At 62.5% G+C, this 18,184-nt stretch overlaps 2 protein-coding genes across 4 annotated transcripts; both read right to left on the bottom strand.

The window, feature by feature from the left end:
• Nucleotides 1-1,829: 1,829 nt before the first annotated feature.
• On the bottom strand, nt 1,830-9,435 carry SLC25A10 (solute carrier family 25 member 10). Of its 3 annotated transcripts, none has more exons than XM_042916184.1 (11): nt 9,180-9,430; nt 6,583-6,702; nt 5,894-6,008; nt 5,754-5,802; nt 5,493-5,534; nt 4,719-4,762; nt 4,487-4,557; nt 4,273-4,365; nt 3,857-3,934; nt 3,049-3,105; nt 1,830-2,945 (listed from the first exon to the last, which is right to left on the bottom strand). In XM_042916184.1, the coding sequence occupies exons 1-11, from the start codon at nt 9,270-9,272 to the stop codon at nt 2,844-2,846; spliced, it is 864 nt and encodes a 287-aa protein (XP_042772118.1). In that variant the 5' UTR covers nt 9,273-9,430; the 3' UTR covers nt 1,830-2,843. The 3 variants fall into 3 exon arrangements, with proteins under 3 accessions (XP_042772118.1, XP_042772120.1, XP_042772119.1); XM_042916186.1 differs by lacking the exon at nt 9,180-9,430 and adding an exon at nt 8,620-9,109; XM_042916185.1 differs by lacking the exons at nt 1,830-2,945; nt 3,049-3,105 and adding an exon at nt 3,159-3,610 and having other exon boundaries at nt 9,180-9,435.
• Nucleotides 9,436-13,659: 4,224 nt separating this feature from the next.
• Nucleotides 13,660-17,790, bottom strand: MRPL12 (mitochondrial ribosomal protein L12). Its single transcript, XM_042914945.1, has 5 exons — nt 17,273-17,790; nt 16,463-16,649; nt 16,221-16,304; nt 14,183-14,317; nt 13,660-14,054 (listed from the first exon to the last, which is right to left on the bottom strand). Exons 1-5 carry the CDS (start codon nt 17,344-17,346, stop codon nt 13,938-13,940), a joined length of 597 nt encoding a protein of 198 aa, XP_042770879.1. The 5' UTR covers nt 17,347-17,790; the 3' UTR covers nt 13,660-13,937.
• Between the last annotated feature and the right edge of the window lie 394 nt (nt 17,791-18,184).

Raw genomic sequence — 18,184 nt, 5'->3', positions numbered from 1 at the left:
AAATTATAAAGTGTTTCTTTAAAAAAAAGGGCTGAGGCAGACCCTGGAAATGCTGACGTGCCCTCAGGCCCAAGTGTGAAATTAATCGGCTTGGGGCCAGACCTCAGGTGGAGCCCGGGTTCTGAGGCCGCACAGAGCTCCAGGGGCCCAGGCCTTCCAGGCGCCCTTCCTCCCCAAGCTCCGCCCTGGGAAGCCACGGGGTGGGCGGGTGGACATCTCTGCTCCAGGAAAGGTACCGTCCCTCCCTCCTCCGCATCCTGCCACGTCCCTGCCAGACCTGTCCTGTCCCTACCAAACCAGTCAGGGCACTTCCTTCCCCTGGTCCTGGGAGACAGCTGGTGAAATGCCAGCTTCACGTAGGGCAGGCAGACCATCCTGTGGTGAGCCCAAGCGGCTTCAAGGCGAGAACTTGCCCCTCAAGTGGCCCAAACTTGCTGCCGGGGTCCGAGAAGCAGCAGCCTTCAGCCTTCCTACGGCTCATTCACTCACCCCTGCCTGTCCTGATTTCCTGTTTGGGCTGTGGGTTCTAGTCCCCTCCATGGGGGGGGCTGTGGCCTGGGCTGGGGAACCGTGTGTGAGCCCCAGGCCACCGCACAGCCGGGCAGGGCCAGAGCGCACCTCGAACACAGCCAGGCTGGCCTGCTTCCTCTGTGCGTGTCAGGGCACGCGGCTGCCCTGTGCTGACCCCCAAACGTGGCCAGACCCGGAGACCCCTGGCAAGGATGTGGCAGGAACCACACCCCACACCACCTTCTCTCGCCCAGGAGTGGGCCTGGATCCAGATCGCTTGCCGGATTTAGGAAAGAGCCCGCAGGACGAGCTGCAGAGAAAGGGCAGGGAGGGGACCCCGCTCTGCACGCAGCCAGCACAGGGCAGCCGGGAAACCTGAGGGTAGTGAAGACTGACCGTGAGTTTCTATCTTGGGTGGATTACCACTGCAGCGATCACATTCTTTGAAAGACTAACGTACAGGTACAGGTGCAAGGTATCTGTCTACAGATGATTCAAAGTCTGGGATTTGCTTCCAAATAACGCGGTGGGTGGGGCGTGAAGGTCACGGACAGCCCAGTGGGTGCTTACCCTGTAGCTGGGGTGGACAGGCTTGTTTTTGCAGGAACAGCTTATCAAGATATAGCAGGTTTTAGTACATTTGCAGAGCTGGGCGACCCTCACCACTGATTTTTTATACACTCGAAATGCTCCAGGACGGTGTCGGAGGTCCTTATGTCTGGACGAGCTGCCAGCAGACCACCTGTCAGTCTCTGGTGAGCAGGTGGCCCCCGGGGCGGCGCCCACAGGTCCTGGAACACTTCAAGGCCTCAGGTGGTACTCACACCAGCTCCTGCCCCAGCCCGTCTGCCCGAAGGTCTGCAGTCTTCGAGAGCCAGGGTCTCCCCAGCCCCTTTCTGGGCTTGCCAGACAACCGGGCAGTGCCCAAGAGCCCAGGACTCCGACTCCAGGGGCTCCTCCACAGCCAAAGCGGGGTGGGGCTCCCAGGGCAGCCGGCCGGCCCAACAGGGGACCCTCAAACCATGGCGCTCAGGTGCCTGCTGAAAAGGGGAAACCCTGGGGGTCCATGGTAACTTGGATCCGGAAACTCAACGCTGACCAGACCTCCAACTTGCACACCCTTTCCCTCTCCTTCCCCGGTTTTGGGCTGCTCAGCCCAGTGTCCCCCAATTCCTTTGCCCGCAGGCTGCCCCAAGGTATCCAGGGACTTCTTTCCCACCCTGGGCCCTCAGCCTTGCCCCTGCCTCCCCCACCGCCCCGGACACTGGAGACCCCTCCTTGGAGGGTGCAGAGTGGGTCTGTTGCCCTGGAGGCCAGACTCAGAGCACTTCACGGTCCTTTATTAGTGTCCCTGCGGAACACCCCTTGCTGTGGTGGGGGTGCAGTACCCGGGGGTCCTGGGGAGGCAGATGGACGTGGCCCCGGCCCACTTGCGGGAGGACAGGCTGCTTGGACAGAACCCAGGTGCTGACATCTGGGTCTCGGCTGCGGGGGGCCTCGCGGACAGCTGCCGTCCACACAGAGAGGGCCCCTGAGGGACACTGCGCAGAGGGGGCTGTGCAGGGAGCAGGGGGAGGCGCGGACCCTGTGCACGACACCACACGCTCCCTGAAGGCAGCAGGACCTCCTGGCTCTGAGGTTCTGGCGAAACCACTTGTGAAAGCAACTGGGGGCTGGCTGGACCTGGTGCCCACGGGCCATGTAGTCACCTCCCTCCTGGGCACGTGGTTTCTGCACGGTGCCATCTGCCCACTGGCCTGGAACTGCCAGAGCGTGGCTGCCTTCGAGAACTTCGGAAAAGCGGTGGTCCCTCTCCACGGATAAAAGTGCATGTGCACACACACAATTTGGTAAAGCACTGCAGGGGGTCTGCGCCCCACTACTCTGCCCCCCAGGTCCTCCATGGAAGCTGCTGGAAGATGGTGTTGAGGGCCCCAGGCGGCTGCTCGATGAAATGAAGAAACCTCAGGGGCCAAAGGAGAAGGGGCAGGGGACCCCAGACCCTAGAAGCCCCAGCCCAGCTTTCCCGCCTCCAGTGTTAACCAGCTACCCAGGGAGGAGAGAAAACCGGACCCGGGGCCTGGATACCTCCCCTCTGAGTGAGTCAGCAGTGTGCAGGGGACAGGCTGGGGCGGGCAGGTAGGAGATGGAGGGGGCGAAGGTCACTGGAATGAGCCTGCTGGGAAAGGACAGGGTGGGGTCTGGGGCCAGGGAGGCCGGGGCGCGCCGGGGCAGATGCTGGGCTCAGGGCAGCGCTCGCCCACGGCCCTCCCAGACCCTGGAAGAGCCTGGCGCTGGGGGCTGGCCCTGGCTCAGCCCACTCCTTGGCCCCGTCAGGAAAGCACTTTGAGGCCAAAGTGTTTGCGAAGCTGTTCCAGGAAGACAAACGTGAGCACGGTGTGCGGCATGAGGCGGATGCCTGCAGGCACGAGGCCCTGGGCGGGGAAAGGGGAAGCAGGGAGTCAGAAGACCCCAGAGGGACCCCCAGCCCTGCCACCCCAGCCCTGCCCCAGCCCTGCCGCCTCAGCCCTGCCCAACCTTGTAAAAGGCCAGCGGCCCGAGCTTTGCTGTCTCTACAGCGCAGTGAAAGACACCCTGCAGAAAACACAGAACAAAGCAAAGCAATAAAAGAAAGGCTGCTTTTGGCTTGAAAGGCACGAATCAACCCCCCTCCCACCCTCAGCACCAGCCAGCGGCCCTGTGCAGAGAGCAGGGCCGGTCAAAGGTAACGACAGCTGGAGGCGAGTGCGGGGGGCGGGGGTTGGGGGGGGTGAACGGCCACCCCGTCTGCTGACACAGCAAAACCAGAGCCAGGGCAGGCGACCCGCCGGGCCCCCACAGCGCGTGGGGGACTGTTCACGCGGCAGGGCAGGCACGAAGCAGGGCACCGTAATGACTGGGGAGCCGCGGCGTGCGCTGTGGGTCTGCCCCGGGCACTTCCCGAAAGTTCATGGACTACAGTGAACCGGCTGCCTCTGTGAACGCACCAAGGAATCGGATTTAAAAACACATACAGGGGGTGCCTGGCGGGCTCCATGGGTAGAGCCTGCGACTCCTGATCTCAGGGTCGTGAGATCAACCCCCATGTCGGGCATGGAACCTACTCAAAAAAAATAAAATAAAATCTTTAAAAATGCACACAGTGCCGACCGCTGCCCCAGGGCCAGCCGGGGAGGACAACTGAGAGGACACAGTCACGGAGGGAAGGGCCTCATCCACCTGCCAGGACGGGGCTCATCCAGCCACGGAGCGTCAAGTGGCAGCATGGGGACTCCCTCCCTCCCCGCCACCCCTGGGCCCGCGGGTCTGTACTCGGGAGGGGGTGGTGCCTGCAGCCCCCATTCACCTTGTACTCGCCCTTGGAGTTCATCAGGCGGGTCTTCAGGACGTCGAGGGGCTGACACAGGACCGTGGCACATCCACCCTGGGTGGGGTGGGGTGAGGTGGGGGCGCTTATCGCCAACGGGCCTGCCAGGCAGAGTGCGCAAGCACCCTCCCTCTCCCCTCACAGCCCCCGGCCCGGATCCCCGGATGCATCCCGAGGGACACCAGGAACCAACCAGGGACTGTCCTGGCTTCGGCAGCAGGGGATCCGTGAGCTCCTCCCTCCCCAGGGCCTCGGTGCCCACTCACACAACCCGGAGGGACACCCCCAGACTCGCCCCAAGCCTCCTGCTTTCTGGGCTCGGGCCTCACCCTGGGTACCCTCAGCTCCCAAGGCTGGTGAGGGACCCCCACCACCTCCGCGAACCCAGCACTCACCGCGATGAAGCTGGCGACAAAGTGAGTGAAGATGTTGTCGGCCAGGTACCCGGTGCTGAGGACCAGCTGCTTGGCCTGATCGTAGCAGGACAGCTGTGGGCGTGCAGGGGCAATCAGGGCCTGGAGGAGGGCCCCCAGCTCTGGGGAAAGCGGATGGGGGCCCACAGTGACACCACCTGGGCTGACCGAACCCCAGGGCCAGCAGAAGCCCCACCTGGCCCACGGTGACGAACATCCCGCGACTGGCCGCCATGCTCGCGCCAGAGAACAGCTTCTTCAGACCCTCTGCCGGAGAAAGGAGGTGAGGCGCCCAGCCCAGCCCGATCCCTCAGGCCCGCCCAGGTCCCGCACACGCCCCCCATGCCGGAGGAAGGAGGTGAGGCCCCCCCCCAGGTCCTGCACGACGCTCCCCACACCCTCGGCCTCCTTGGACCCCCTCTTCTTACCTTCTCGGGCCACGCGGTACAAGCCATCCAAGGCATGGGCGTAGCTGCCAGGGATACAGAATGGACGCCGTGAGGCTCTCCCTGACCGCCAGCCCCCGAGGGAGGGTCCTCCCTGGGGAGAGCCATGCAGCTCTCACAGGAGTCAGGGGACAAAGGAGCCTGAAGATCTCCCAACTACCACCAGAAAACCCTTGCTCTGGGGCTGGTTTTGTCTGCCCGCTGTTGCCGAGGGTGAGGAGGGGGCCTGCCTGAACTCCTTCCACCCCGTTCCCTTGGCTCACAGTCTGGCCACAGAGAGGACAACGGGCTTGCCTGGAGCCCCATTTCACTGCTCAGCTGAGTGTAGCCCGTGTCTGCACTTAGCTAGGACAGCAAACCATAGGCAGCCTTGGAGTTAACAGGAACTTAAACTTCATGGAAAATAAGATTTTTACCGTTAAAAAAAAAAAAAAAAAAATCCGAGCTTCCAAACCTGTTTGAAGGCCCAGACTCAAACTTCTAAACCATCCTCCCTGTGAACAAGCACAAGGCCCAGGCCTCGGGGGCCCTGGGAGCCCAGCCACCATCCCAGACTCCCCCCCGAAGAAAGCAGCCAGAGGCCTTCTGACCCAGGACGGCCGTGCCCGGTGCGGGTTTCCCAAAGCTGTCAGCCGCCTCTGCTCACTCCAGCTGACGCCAGAGGCAGCACGACCCACTGGGGCCCACGCTGGCGCCTGCATGGCCCCCCACACCCGCCAGGAAGCCCCAGGGGCTGACCTCGGCCTTGCTACTCACTTTCGGCGCTGACTGGGCTCCAGCTTCACGTCGTTCTGCATCCTGGAACGGGGGGCGCCGGCTCAGGGGGCGCCTCACACGCCCCGCACGGAGGTCAGCGGGCTCCAGGGCTCACCCTGGCAGTGAGCAGCTGGGCCCGCCCCGGCCCGCCCCCCCAGCGCCCAGGACCCCAAGGCGTGAGCAGCTCTTTCCGAGCAGAACACACCGCGGTCCCGTCAGGGGACAGGGAAGACCCCGACCTGGGTGGGTGGGCACACTGACCTGACGTTGACCATATCTGCAGGGGTCCCCACGAAGCCTCCGATGCAACCTGGGGCGACAGACCCCAGAGCCAGCATGCGGCGACTGGCGATGCCCGCATGCCCTCCCATCCCCCCAGCCCAGCCCAGCTGGCAGCTCACCGCTGATGGAACCCAGCAACACCTTCTTGTAGAAAGGCAGGGGTCCCTGGCTGCCCGTGGTCACATGGTCCCGCACGGACTCATAGATGGCAAACCGAGTCAGGGAGTAAGTCATCTGGGGAAAAGGGGCCCAGCTCAGAGGGTGCAGGTGGAGGGACCCTGCTGGGCATGTGACACCTGTCGGGCCTCCCCCCCTCCCCCCAGGTGCACAGTCATCACCAAATGGGCCATGGGGATATAGGGACTCTCTCGAAGCCACACGGTCAGCAAGTGGCTGAGACAATGTGCAAATCTGGGGCTGGCGGAGTCCAGAGTCCTGCCCTTTCCTCTGTCTTTCCCTCCCTGGGCTCAGCTTCCCCACCTGTAAAGGAGGGTCTTGAGCCCCGTAGGAGGCAGAGCACACCCGATCCCACGGCACCCTGTGCCATCTGGGGGTTGCCGCCCCTGGGCCCCGTGGTTCCTTTCTCCCAACCACCGTGAAGAGGAGAAGTCACTTCCGGGCCCACAGGGCACCCCTGGCGAGGAGGCGTGGCTGTGTCCGAGTCCAGGCCTGGGGGGCGCCAGCCTTCCCTTCGACCTGCCTGGGCTCTGGGGCCAGGACCTAAGGAAGCCCCTGGCTGGGAGGCGGAAGTGCCCCGGCCATGCGTCCTGCCCACCCGGCGTCCTGGGAGGGGGGCCCCCAGGGGCACCTGTCTGCACAGGGAGGCGCTGAGGCCGTTGTAGAGCGCCAGGACGCCGTCGGAGCGCACCACCTGCAGCGCCATGCCGGTCATGCGCAGCTTCACCTCCTGCTGCGTCTGCAGATGTACCTGTCGGGGGCACGGCTGCTCAGAACAGGGCCCCTGCCCCAGGGCCCACCCAGGCCGGCTCTGCTCTGAGCCCTTTCCCACCATCTAGCGCTTTACGTCCTCATGAAGACCCCACGGGCCGACTATTACCAGCGCCCCAGTTTAGAGACGGGAAACTGAGGCACGAGGAGGCAGAGAGCTGTCCTAAGGGCATCCAGCTGGGGTGTAGAGATGGGACGCCACGCCCACACCTGGCCCCAGCCTCGATCCCACACTCTTCATCGACAAATGACAATACCAGCTGACACGTGAGCCCGCCAGGCCCGTGAGAAATACTCCACATATGTGTCTGAGTCCTCATGGCACCTGCCGCTGGGATGGCGGTTGGCAGTCCCATTTTACAGATGAGGACACCGAGGCACCATGCAGACACCCACCAGCTGACTGCAGGTCCCCATTTCTTAGCTATGCCACTTCTCAAGAGGGACCAAGAGTCATGGAGACTCAGAGACAGTCCGGTGGGCTGGGAAGAGGTGGTGGGAGTTCAGCGGGGGAGAAGGGGAAAGACACTTCTGGGAGGGCCAGAGCACGGCCACCCCGGAGTCTGTCCAGCCTCAGTGATGTTCTGGCTGGGCCTGCTGGGCAGGTTACCGACCCTCCTGCTTCAGTTTCCTCGGTGTGCTGTGAGCACCAAGTAGCTCAGTGGATGGACCCTTCCCTTCCCACTCTGTCGCTGCCCAGGGGCTCTGGTGGTGGGGCAAAGGTGGGTTGGGGTGGAGAGGGCTTCGTGCTCAGCACAGCCACATCAGCCGAGCTGGATAGGACAGAGAGCACTGGGCCTGGGGGCAACGTGGCCATGCAGGAAGCAGCCCTCGTCCAGGCGAGAAGCAGCCTTGAGGACTGAGCCAGGGCACAGGGGCAAAGGGAGAGATCAGCGAGCTATAAAATAATTTCTCCAGTGACCACAGGGCCAAGAGGCAACAGCCTCAGCCAGGGCCTCCCCTTGAGGCTGGCCTCCGTGGCTGTCCACACTGCCTGCTGCTCCCCAGCAGGGGCCAAACAGTGGCCCCGGTCCTGTGGCTGCCTGCCTCTCTCGACCTCCTCCCCCTGCAGGATTCTGTGGCAAAACAGCACCTGGGGGGCAGGCACGGGGCCTGTGGACAGGTACAAATGACTGTAGGCTGCCTGTGAGGGCTCCAAGGGCCCCTGGGAGCTGTGTCCACTCACAATCGGATGAGAGCCTAACCCTCCTGGGCCCCACGGTGGGGACGGGGGAGGGGACATGGGGAAAGCAAAATTAAACACAAGGAGGGGATCTTGCCTCCCCTCTCTCTGGTGGTCAGAGCAGCCTTGACTTGGCCCTGCTCCTTCTGGCAGCGCTCAGGCCCTGGGGACTACTAGGAGCCATGCAGGTCTCTCCCAGGAGAAGCCCAGGGGCCACCAGCTTCTCAGCCCCCCTCCCCATCTGCTAATGCTGCCTTGACTGGGGAGGGGGTGCATTTTTACCAGAGAAGTCAATTTCCTTCATTCAGCAAAAAAGTCGCTGGAAGGAAAATACCTTAGGTGGAACGCAGCGTGGGGGCCTGGCCGGGCTGCAAGTGAGGCTGAGGTTTGGGTCAACAGGGCCCCCGTGCCAGTCGCTCCCAGAGGGTCAGTGTGGGGATCAGGCTGCTCTGGGTGGGGGCAGGGAAGGAGGTGGCTGGGCTGCTGTCCCTTGCCCACCAGTCCATGTGACCCCAGGCCAGGTTCCCCGGGGCAGGGCCTCCTGGGCAGGCTATGCTTTGCATCACTGGCCCTTTCTTCTTTGTTCTTTGCAGGGAGAAAGGGGCAGAAAACACCCCCCGCCGGCTCTGGGAGACAACAGAACTTCTGTCTCCTACTGCCTCATAAGCGTGTTTTCTACAAGAAGTGAAGTGGGCATGAATGCCTCTTGCTCACCCTCCCCGGGCAGGACCTGCGTGGGCGCAGGGTCCCTGGCTTCCAGGTGCCCACCCGGTCCAGGAGGAAGCAGCCACCTGCAGTCCGCACTCCCTCACTGTGTGCTGGGTCCCCACCAGGCAGGGAGGCCACCTGGGCCCTGGGTGTGCTGGAGCCCTGGCTCGTCTCTAGATGCCAACTTCTGTGCGCCTCACAGAACCACCCCCTCAACTTGCAACCAGGCAGAACTGTGCTCAAAAGTGAGGGGTGGAAACTGGCTCAGAGAGGCCAAGTGACTAGCCCAAGGTCACACAGGTAGTATGGGGGAACCGCGGCCCGTGAGCTACGAAAACGGGGCGCCTCCATCCGGGAGTGGGCAGGGTCTCCGGCGGGGGCGGTGAACCGATGCCCCTCAGGCCCGGCGCCAAGGCCGACACAAGTCCGAGGCCCTCCCGGGCAGCGCAGCGCCAGGCTGGTCGGCGCCCAGAGCTTGGGCGGGCCCCCTCGCCCCACCCCCACCCCCACCGCCCCGGCCCGTTAGCGCTCGTCGCCCGCCCCCGCCCGGCCCGCGCCAACCTCACCTTGAGCAGGTCCAGCGGGTGCGTGCAGCAGGCGGCCCCGCACGAGGCCAGCCCCCCGAAGTACCAGCGCGACACGCGCGCCTCGGCCGCCATGGCTCGCGCCGCGGACGCCCAGGAGCGCCGGCTGCCGGCCCCGGTTCGCGCCGCCCAGACCCCGGCTCAGGCCCAGGCCCCGATCGGACCCCGACCCCAGTCCCGGACCCCGGCCCGCGTAGCCGTCCGCTCCGAGTTCAAAGCACCGTTCGCCACCCGCGCGCCGCGCAGCCAATGCGCCCGCGCGGCCCTGGGGGCGGGACCACTTCTGGGGGCGGGGCCACCGCGACCCCGCCTCGAGCCGGGGGGGGGCGGGCCCCGCGCCTTAAAGCGGCCGCGCTCGGGCTGGCCCGCGGAAAGGGCTCCACCGAGCCGCCTCCCCGTGTGCCGCAGGCGGCGGGAGAGGGAAGGGGATCGGGCGCGGCCGCGCGGACCCCCGGGAGCTTGCTGAGTGGGCTGCTCCACTCTCCCCGAGAACCGGGCGTCCTTCCCCCGCCCTGCTCCGGCTTCCCCAGGGCCACCCCCACGCCTGGGGCAGGTCTCCGAAGGTCACGGCTGAGGAGTGGCCTCGGCGCTCGGCCAGTCCCCGCCACTCCCGGAGCCCGGCCTCCTGCAAACACCCCGCCCCAGCCGAGGCCCTGACCTTGCACCCTGTGTCCCAAGGCAGCCACACAGGCCCTGGGGTCAGCCCTGGGACACGTGCGCCCAAAAGAGGTGGCACAAAACCTTCTTGGAGCCAACCTGCGAATTACATGAAAACTAGGGGCAGAAGACAATCCACTCTCCGGAGCTCCCAGCCAAGGCCAGCCTCAGGTCTGCTCTGACCAGACAGCCCCAGGCAGCCATCCCGGAGGAGGACAAGGGGACAAAGTTCTGAGCCATGGGGGTTCAGGCTCCTGGGAAGTGGCAATCAGGAGGCTGGCTGCCTGTCCCCATGAGAAACACACCTGTGCACACGTTCCCACTCTCATCTCACCATCCAGCAAACAGCAGGTGCAAGTGCTGGACAAAGACACACCTGCTGGGCAAGATGGAAATTGGAATCCCTGGGGCCACATGGACCCGGGGGTTCCCCGCACCTGCTGAGAACCCTGAATAACAAGTCCAGCTGGCCTCCGAGCGCCCAGCAGTTATCTCGCCGTGTCAGAGGCGTAAGATGGGCCAGCAAACCTATTTGCTTCAAGTGGCCACCTGAAGACTAAGGAGACTGCCTTCCAGAAGGCTAGGAGGCTTCTGACCCTGAGGTCATCATCTGGGGAAGTGAACAGCCCAGAAATGCTGTGGACTGGGGAGGTGGAGGGAGCGTCGGCCACACAGACATCCGGCATCCAGCTTTTTCTTAAGCGGGGGGGGGGCCTGTGTTTCATCTGGATGAAAACACAGGCCAGTGGGACCCGGTGCCAGAAGGGAAGGGTCGGAAGGGTCGCAGCGATTCTCCAGAAGAAACCAGAGAGGGGGCGCCTGGCTGGCTCAGGCGGAAGAGCATGTGACTCGATCTCAGGGTCGTGAGCTCAAGCCCCACGTTGCGCATAGAGCTTACTTAAACAAAAATTCAATTGTATTTCTATGCAACAGCAATAAACAATCTGACAATTAAATCAGGAGAAACAATTCCATCAAAGAGACGGAAAGAAAAGAAACCAGAGAGGATGCGAGACACAGCTCCGTAAGGAAATGGGAAAATGTGTCACCAAACAGCGAGATGGCTTTCACAGCTGAGCTGGCCCTTTGTTTTTTTAAAAAAAAAAAACAAAACAGGGCTACCAGATGGAACTGGTAGGCTGCAGAGGAGGGGCCTCCTTGTCCAGGGTCCTATGGGAAGTAGGAGCACCTTTGAGCCCACTCCCTCTCTGAGACCCAGGCCAGCACAAAACCTGCCCCTGCACCGGTCTCATTCAGGATAAATCGAGATGTTGGAATCCTGGATCACCCGAGGGCAATGTTATCATCTCCTGCCTAAGCAAACACATCAGTGGCGTGGAGCAGGGCAGCCCAGAGGGTGAGGGGCCAAGGGGCCAGCGCTTGCTGTGTGCAGATGGTGGGCCGCCCAGAACATGAGACACAGCACGAGCGATCTGCGAAGCCCCGCCTAGAACTGGAGAAGCCCCGGAAGTGCGGAGGAATCCTGGAAAATGGTAAGTGCGTGGAGTGTGGGGCGCCCTCTTAAGAAATGAGGGGTCTAGCTTTTGGCTTTCTGCTCAGGGGCGCGAAGGTGCTACTGTCTTCAGGAGTCCTCAGTCCGAGTTCCTCCGACAGCGGCCGCCTCCACCCTTCCGCCTAAGTTCCACCCCCAGCAAGACGAAATCAAAATCGTGGGCCTGAGGCGCGCCAGTGGGGGAGTCGGGGCTACATCTGCCCTGGCCCCGAAGCTCAGCCCTACTGGCCTGTCTCCAAGATAGGGCGGTGATGACATCGCCAAGGCAACCGGTGACTGGAAGGGTCTGGGGGTTACAGTGAAGCTGACCATTCGGGACAGGCCCAGATCGAAGTGGTACCTTCCACCTCTGTCCTGCTCATCAAAGCCCTCAAGGAACCGCGGAGACAGAAAGAAGCAGAAAAATATTAAGCACAGCGGCAATGTCGCTTTTGATGAGAGTGTCAACATTGCCTGACAGATGCGTCACTGATCTTTAGCCAGAGAACTCTCTGGAACCATTAAAGACCTCCTGGGGATGGCCCGGTCTGTGGGCTGCAACACCAATGGCTCCCACCCTCAGGGCATCACAGAGGACATCGACAGTGGCGCAGTGGGATGGCCCACTAGCTAAGAACTACGAAGGAAAATACTTCCATGCAGGATCATTTGGCAACCAAAAAAGGAAAAAGGTGGGACTTTGCAAGCTGTAGGCCAGGGGGAACTCAAAAAGATCCCCAGCCAAATTCTCAAATGGATCATGAAGACTTCTGCATAAATCCAAGGGGCTCTGAGATGCAGAGGTCAGGTGAGGTCTCGAGAACAAGGCTGCCGGCCTCGTCTCTGGAGGACGTCCGTTCCTGAGCGCTCCTGCATGGCGCTTAGGGAGCTAGGATGGCACCATGCGGGGGCCACGTGGACACCAGGGTTCCTGGAACGGGCAGGAGCCAGGGGTCAGCTTCAGAGCTCCCCCTGCCGTGTCCTCTGTGACCATTTCATCAGCCCGGACGAAGACGCGGTACGCGGATTCCTACCAGGATCTGACGGGACCTCGCAAGGTTCTGTGCTAGTAACATCAAGCCAACGCAGGATGCACAGACCTACCTCCTGGTGTCGAGCCCACGGGCCAAGGCCAAGTGGCCTCCGGGGACCCAGGGCACACCCCATCTACTGCCAGGTCTGAGACACTTGGCCAACTGCACCAGCAGGTGGAGACCACAGCTGGGGTGGGGTGGGGGGGGTGGGGGCAGGACCATGAGGGACTGTGAGGTCAGGTGGGGGGCACCAGGTGACACTCAGCATCAGGGAAGCAAAAGGAGTATGGCCCGAGGCACACGGTCAACTGCACTTTTGAGCAGTCAGCCCCAGCACGTCCGGGACGCAGCGAGGGTGTCATCATCCCAGGAAGAGGGGAGGGGAGGAGAGTCCTAATCATTACCCACAAGTCCCTTGGAAAGACAAAGGGGCTCAGAGCACACACAGACTCGGGCCACCAGTGCAAGGCCGAGGCTGAAGGCTATCCCTGACTTTAGATCCTCCCTTCCCCTGGGAAGGGCAGTTGGGCCAGCAGGATACCCAACCGGTCATACCCGCCTCAGGTGGCCCAGGAGTCACCTCTGCTGAGGGAAGGCACGCCCAGAGACCTCCTGATGGTGAATCATTAACTCCCTGGGACTGTGCGGGCCACAGGTTTGGCCGGTGGAGCTCTCTGGGTCAGGGAGCAGCCTTCTTACAAGGAGGTCCAGCAGGGTCCTCCGGGAGGGCCCACAGGTGGCATCCGGGTGCTGGGCATGACCACCTGGGCACATGCCAGCTCCCCAGACCTGTCCTCAGGGTACCCAGAGCCCGGCACTCCCAGATGCAACATCTCCTTCCGGGCCCGCAGCCCTGTCCTTGCAGACCACTCTTCCAGCATGGCCAGGGAGGGGACACGGGGGCTGGCCGTTCTCAGGTACACGCCTCACCTCCTGCCTGTCTGTAGGCCAGTGCTACGCTTCCTGCCGAAGACCAGCACCGGTGCCCCACGCCCACCTCCCAGGTCACGATCTGACATCAGCCTCGCGGCAGCTGCCACCACTCAGGCAAGCTGGGTGCTGCCCCAACCCCCCCCCCCCCGTCCCCCCCTCCGTGAGCTGCTGCCGGACCTCCGAGGTCAGGCCCCTGCACAGAGAAGACACAAGGAACGCTGGCCGACCCCCACGTGCCCGGCAGGGAGCGAGCCCTGCCACCCCCGGGGCGGCCTCCCTGGCGGGCAGGAGCTCCAAGCCAGCCCGCACCGCCCACTGGCCGCTGACTCAGACACACCACTGCACACACGGCGCCCAAACAATGTATTTTTCTCAGTGGCCACCAGGGGGCGCGCGTTGCCTCTGGTACGTTCCAGAGTTCATCTCCCCGGTGCTCACACAGGAGCTGCCCCCCCGTCTCAGCAGGTCCCTTGTCTGTCCCGGAGCAGAGATGGCAGAGCCAGTGCCAGAGCTCTGCCCTGAAGCCGCTCCCACCACGGGTCCCGGATGCCAGGGCTGGAGCAGGAGGGGGCCTCCCCCAGGTCAGGTCCCAGGGACCCCAGTCCACCAGTCCTCAGAGCTGGCCTATTCTAGAACCACGGTGCCGCCCACCGCCTCCAGGGCTGCCTTGATCTTCTCCGCCTCGGCCTTGGAGACATTGGCTTTGATCTCCTGGGGCAGGGACTCCACCAGCTTCTTTGCCTGCCAGAGAGCAAAGTCAGAAATGGGGCCCATGTTGCCCCAAAAAACCCTGCAGTAGGAGGGGCCGGTCTGAGTACCGTTAGCACGTTAGCGGCAACAGCCAGAGGGCTGTGCAGCGCGGAGCTCACCTGGACGAGGTTTATGCCCTGGATGTAGTTCTTGATTTCTTTGATCAGCCTCACTTTGTCCACGGGCTTTGCCTCTGTCAGGCGGACGGTGAAATGCGTCCGCTCTTTCTGTCTGGGGATGTCTTCCTCTGCCTCCTGGGAGAGGGAAAGAGAAAGGATGGGGTAAAGCAGGCACATTCGGTCCTGTGGCCCCAAAGTCGCCAAGATGGCACAGCAAGGCCCGCCATTCCAGCGGGAGGCCGCGCCGGGCAGCTGGGCTCAGGACAAACTGGTCCGCCTCGTCAGCGCCGGGGCCCCTCCCTCACGTGCTCCTCGGCGACACCTGCTCCGTCGCTGGAAACCTTGCCATCTCTCCGGAGGCGGTTCTGAAACCACCTCCCCCCACCCCGACCCCGCTCAGGTTCCCTCGTCCCTTAAAAACAGTCACTTGTGGCCGGTCAGGGTGACACCAACAGTGCTCGGCCCATCCTCGGGCGAGCCCCAAATCACATGGACAAATTTGCAGCTGCACCATCCCCAGGTGACCAGTGGAGGACTGGGGTTGACAGAGCCTCTCCCACCACATGTGAAGATACAGCACCGCGGAGAGCAGGGGGCACGCGGCCCGGCAGCCTGGGGCTGTCCTGCTTTGCACCTGCCCTATTATTAACAGTGTTCCTTCGCCCCCCGAAGTGTCCCAGTTTAGATGACAGACTTCAGAGTAACTCTCTCTCCTTGTCCCAAACGTTCAGGCTGAACATGGTGAGTCTGTAAAGCTACCACTTCGTGGCAGGTGGGGGAGTGGATGTGATGCCAGGGGAGCCACAGACACATATGGAGCCGGGAGGGCACTCTACGGGACCCCTGACCTGGTCTCCTTGGTAGGGGATGGATGGCCAGGGAAAGGAGACCGCGGACGGTGATCCAGACTTCAGACACCCAATGACCAAATGCAATTCACAGACCTCGTATAGATTTGGGTAAACCAACTGTTGTAAAGTCTGGAACCATTAGCTAAATCTAAATAGACTGAGATAGAAAACCACCGCTAATTACGTTTGTTGTACAAATGGCTCCTGGCTACGTCAGTACCTGCGTTCTTAGAGATGTGGGCTGGAGTGCACCAAGAAAGGACAGATCAGAAATGTGCCCCGAGGGGCACCTGGGTGGCTCAGTCAGTTAAGTGTCTGACTTCGGTTCAGATCACGATCTCATGGTTTGTGGGTTTGAGCCTCACGTCGGGCTCTGTGCTGACAGCTCAGAGCCTGGAGCCTGCTTCAGATCCTGTGTCTCCCTCTCTCTCTGCCCCTCCCCTACTTGTGCTGTCTCTGTCTCTCAAAATAAATAAACGTTAAGAAAAAAAAAAAGAAGCAAAAAAAAAAAAAAGAAATTTGCCTTAAGCTTCAAAGGACAAATGAATTAAGTATCAAAACCTTACTAATTATCGAGACTGGAGACAGATACACAGGGCATTATTTGCAGTTGCAGACAAAACTTCGAAACTTTTTGTAAAAATTGCAACAGCCCCCAACCAAACTAAAAAACCTAGAAAACAAAAAACAAATTCACGTGTGGCTTCAAGTCTGCTTGTTTCCTTACAGAGACTCCAGCCTGTCCAGCGCCTCCCCACCTCGCCGCTCCAGCCCGACGTGCCCCCACGGCTCTCTCGCGTGCAGTCCCCTTGCAGCTTGCCTCCTGTATCCTCACATCTCCTCGGCTTTAGGGCCTTTCTTGACATCATAACCCTCCTCTCCCCTCAGCTTCTTCCCTACTTTTTTCTCGTAGCACTTAAGTTCAAGTCCTGCTATTCAACAAAAATTTTCTTCTCCTTTGACTCATTGTCAATTCCCCCCGCGAAAACATGGTCTCCACGCGGGCAGGGACCCGCACACCCTTGGCAGGGCTGCAGGGGAACCCACAGCCAGCACACACAGGTCTGCAGGGCGCGCTGACTGATGCAGGGCCAAGACAAGGGACAATGAGAGAAATCTGGGCGTCGGGCCATGTGACACGAGGCAAGACGGGGGCCTTTCGGCACAGGACCCTGGCCTGGGCTCACCTCTGGGGCTGCTGCAGCAGGGGCAGCACCAGGCACTGTGCCACCCATTGGCATGAGTCCAACATCCTGGATCTTCAGGGTTTTCTGCAGGGAGGGGAGAGAGCAATCTCAGTAGCTGCCCATCACACCCAAGATAAACACACAGCCTGGCAGGATCCTCACATTCAGAGGGCACACTCTGGACGATTTACTACACACCCCAAATACACCAGGAACAAGACACAGGCCGGGGCCTGTGGTACCTTCAGAAGCTCGTTGAGATCTGAGATCTCCAAGAGCGTGAGGCTGGCGATGTCCTGGACCAGCTGCTGGATCTTGGGGGGATACTCCTTGGGGGCGTTATCCAGGGGTGCGCCGGCGAGGGCCTCCCCCATTCGAGGGCTGCTGCATCTCATCAGCCGCACAGCGCAGACACGGGGCACCTGTTGCCTAGCCCCCCAAACAAAGCTGTCAGCCTGGCACAGGCCAGTGACACAGACCAGACAGGTTGATGGTAAGAGCGCGGTTCTAGCTCCTAGGTCCCAACCCAGGGTTCTCAGATTCCAGGGTCCACGCAAATAAGGGGATTTCCCAGCTACCTTAAGTACTTCAAAGAGCCGTAGAAATGCACGCAATTATCTGCAGACAGACTACCCACACCGTTAAGTTCCCGTGTCGGAAAACTCTCTATCAACCCACGGGAGCACGGCAGTAGCCTGACGGCATTTTGCTACACTAAGGCCTTCAGAACCTGGGGCCCTCGGACGGCACAACGCCGGGCCCATCGACGGAAGACCTCCAACGTCACTAGGCCTGTAGGGGAAACTGAGGCCCGCAGAGTGGCAGGGACCTGAGCAAGGTCATCTGGGACCACCCCTAGCACTCTGCGCAGCACGCGTGGTTAGGGGGCCGGCAAGTGGGGACCCCCGCGACCCGCACCGCCTCCGGGCCCCACCGAGTCGGGGGTGGCATCCCGCCCGCCGCACGCGGACACCGCCCCCAACCTGCACCCTCAGTTGCCGGCCCAGGGCCCCGACCCTGCCGCCCCGCCAGCCCTCGGCGGACCGTGGTACCTGGCGAGACGGAGCGCAGCGCCCTGACGTCTGAGACACGGCCCCCAAAAGGGGCGAGCGGCCGCCGGCAGCATCGGTCCGCGGGCGGGAAGGTCACACGCGGCTCCCCAGGAGGAGGACGCTCTAGCCGCCCGGGCCGCCGAGCATACGAGCTGCGTGAGGACGCTCTAGCCGCCGAGGCCGCCGAGCATACGAGCTGCGCGAGGGCGCTCTAGCCGCGCGGGCCCGACGGGCGAGAGTTGGGGACCGACGCTCTAGCCGACGAAGCCGCCGGGCAAACGAGTAGGAGAGGACACTCTAGCCGCACCTCGCGCTCCCTTCCCGAGATTACCCACTAGGCGGCGAACCGCGCAGGCGTAGAGGGTCGTTGGTGGCGGCCGGGGACCTGGGGCTGGACGGTGACCGGCTGGGGGCCCTCTACTCGCTGGGGGAATCAAGGCCAGAAAAGGCCGCCGCTTGGAGCCAGGCTCCGTCCGATTCGGGGAGGCGGTCCCGGCCCCCGGGCAGCCCCGCCAGCCCCTTCCCCGCCAGGGAGAACCTGGGGAAGCCTCGCGGCGGCTGACAACGAATTTCCGCCGCCGCGGGGCGGGCACGGGGATCCCAGGTGTCCTTTCTCCGCAGGTCCGTGCTGGGGGCCTTGGCCGCCCGCAGCCAGGAGCCACCTAGTGCGGGGAGCCCCCGCTGCCCTTGGGCAGTCTTTTCCTTGGTTTCCTCCTCCTTCTGAAGGATTGCCTTTCTCGGCCGCGCGGTTCCCGTAGCCTCGGGAGCGCCTCGGCAGCTGAGTTGGGGGCTCTCCCCTTACAGCGTTGCCAAGGGTTGTGATTGAGCTCTGAAGCGTCGAGGGATGGAGCCCTGGACGGGAGGGCTAGCCGCACACCTGGCTCTGTCTCCAGCTGCCTTTCCAGCCAGCTC

The sequence above is a fragment of the Panthera leo genome, chromosome E1 (genome assembly GCF_018350215.1).
Source record: "Panthera leo isolate Ple1 chromosome E1, P.leo_Ple1_pat1.1, whole genome shotgun sequence".
NCBI lineage: Eukaryota > Metazoa > Chordata > Mammalia > Carnivora > Felidae > Panthera > Panthera leo.
The sequence above is the reverse complement of the archived record's forward strand: the minus strand, read 5'-3'. Positions and strand labels throughout refer to the sequence as shown.

What these genes read in the sequence shown, in the direction of transcription:
- SLC25A10 (XM_042916184.1), bottom strand. Translation starts at nt 9,272, where the DNA reads ATGGCGGCCGAGGCGCGCGTGTCGCGCTGGTACTTCGGGGGGCTGGCC. An exon ending in ACCCGCTGGACCTGCTCAAG is followed by an intron (nt 6,703 to 9,179) that starts GTGAGGTTGGCG and finishes TGCCCCCGACAG; the next exon opens with GTACATCTGCAGACGCAGCA. An exon ending in ACTCCAAGGGCGAGTACAAG is followed by an intron (nt 3,106 to 3,856) that starts GTGAATGGGGGC and finishes TGTTTTCTGCAG; the next exon opens with GGTGTCTTTCACTGCGCTGT.
- MRPL12 (XM_042914945.1), bottom strand. Translation starts at nt 17,346, where the DNA reads ATGCTGCCGGCGGCCGCTCGCCCCTTTTGGGGGCCGTGTCTCAGACGT. An exon ending in GCTGCGCTCCGTCTCGCCAG is followed by an intron (nt 16,650 to 17,272) that starts GTACCACGGTCC and finishes TTGGGGGGCTAG; the next exon opens with GCAACAGGTGCCCCGTGTCT. An exon ending in AGGGCATAAACCTCGTCCAG is followed by an intron (nt 14,055 to 14,182) that starts GTGAGCTCCGCG and finishes GCTCTCTGGCAG; the next exon opens with GCAAAGAAGCTGGTGGAGTC.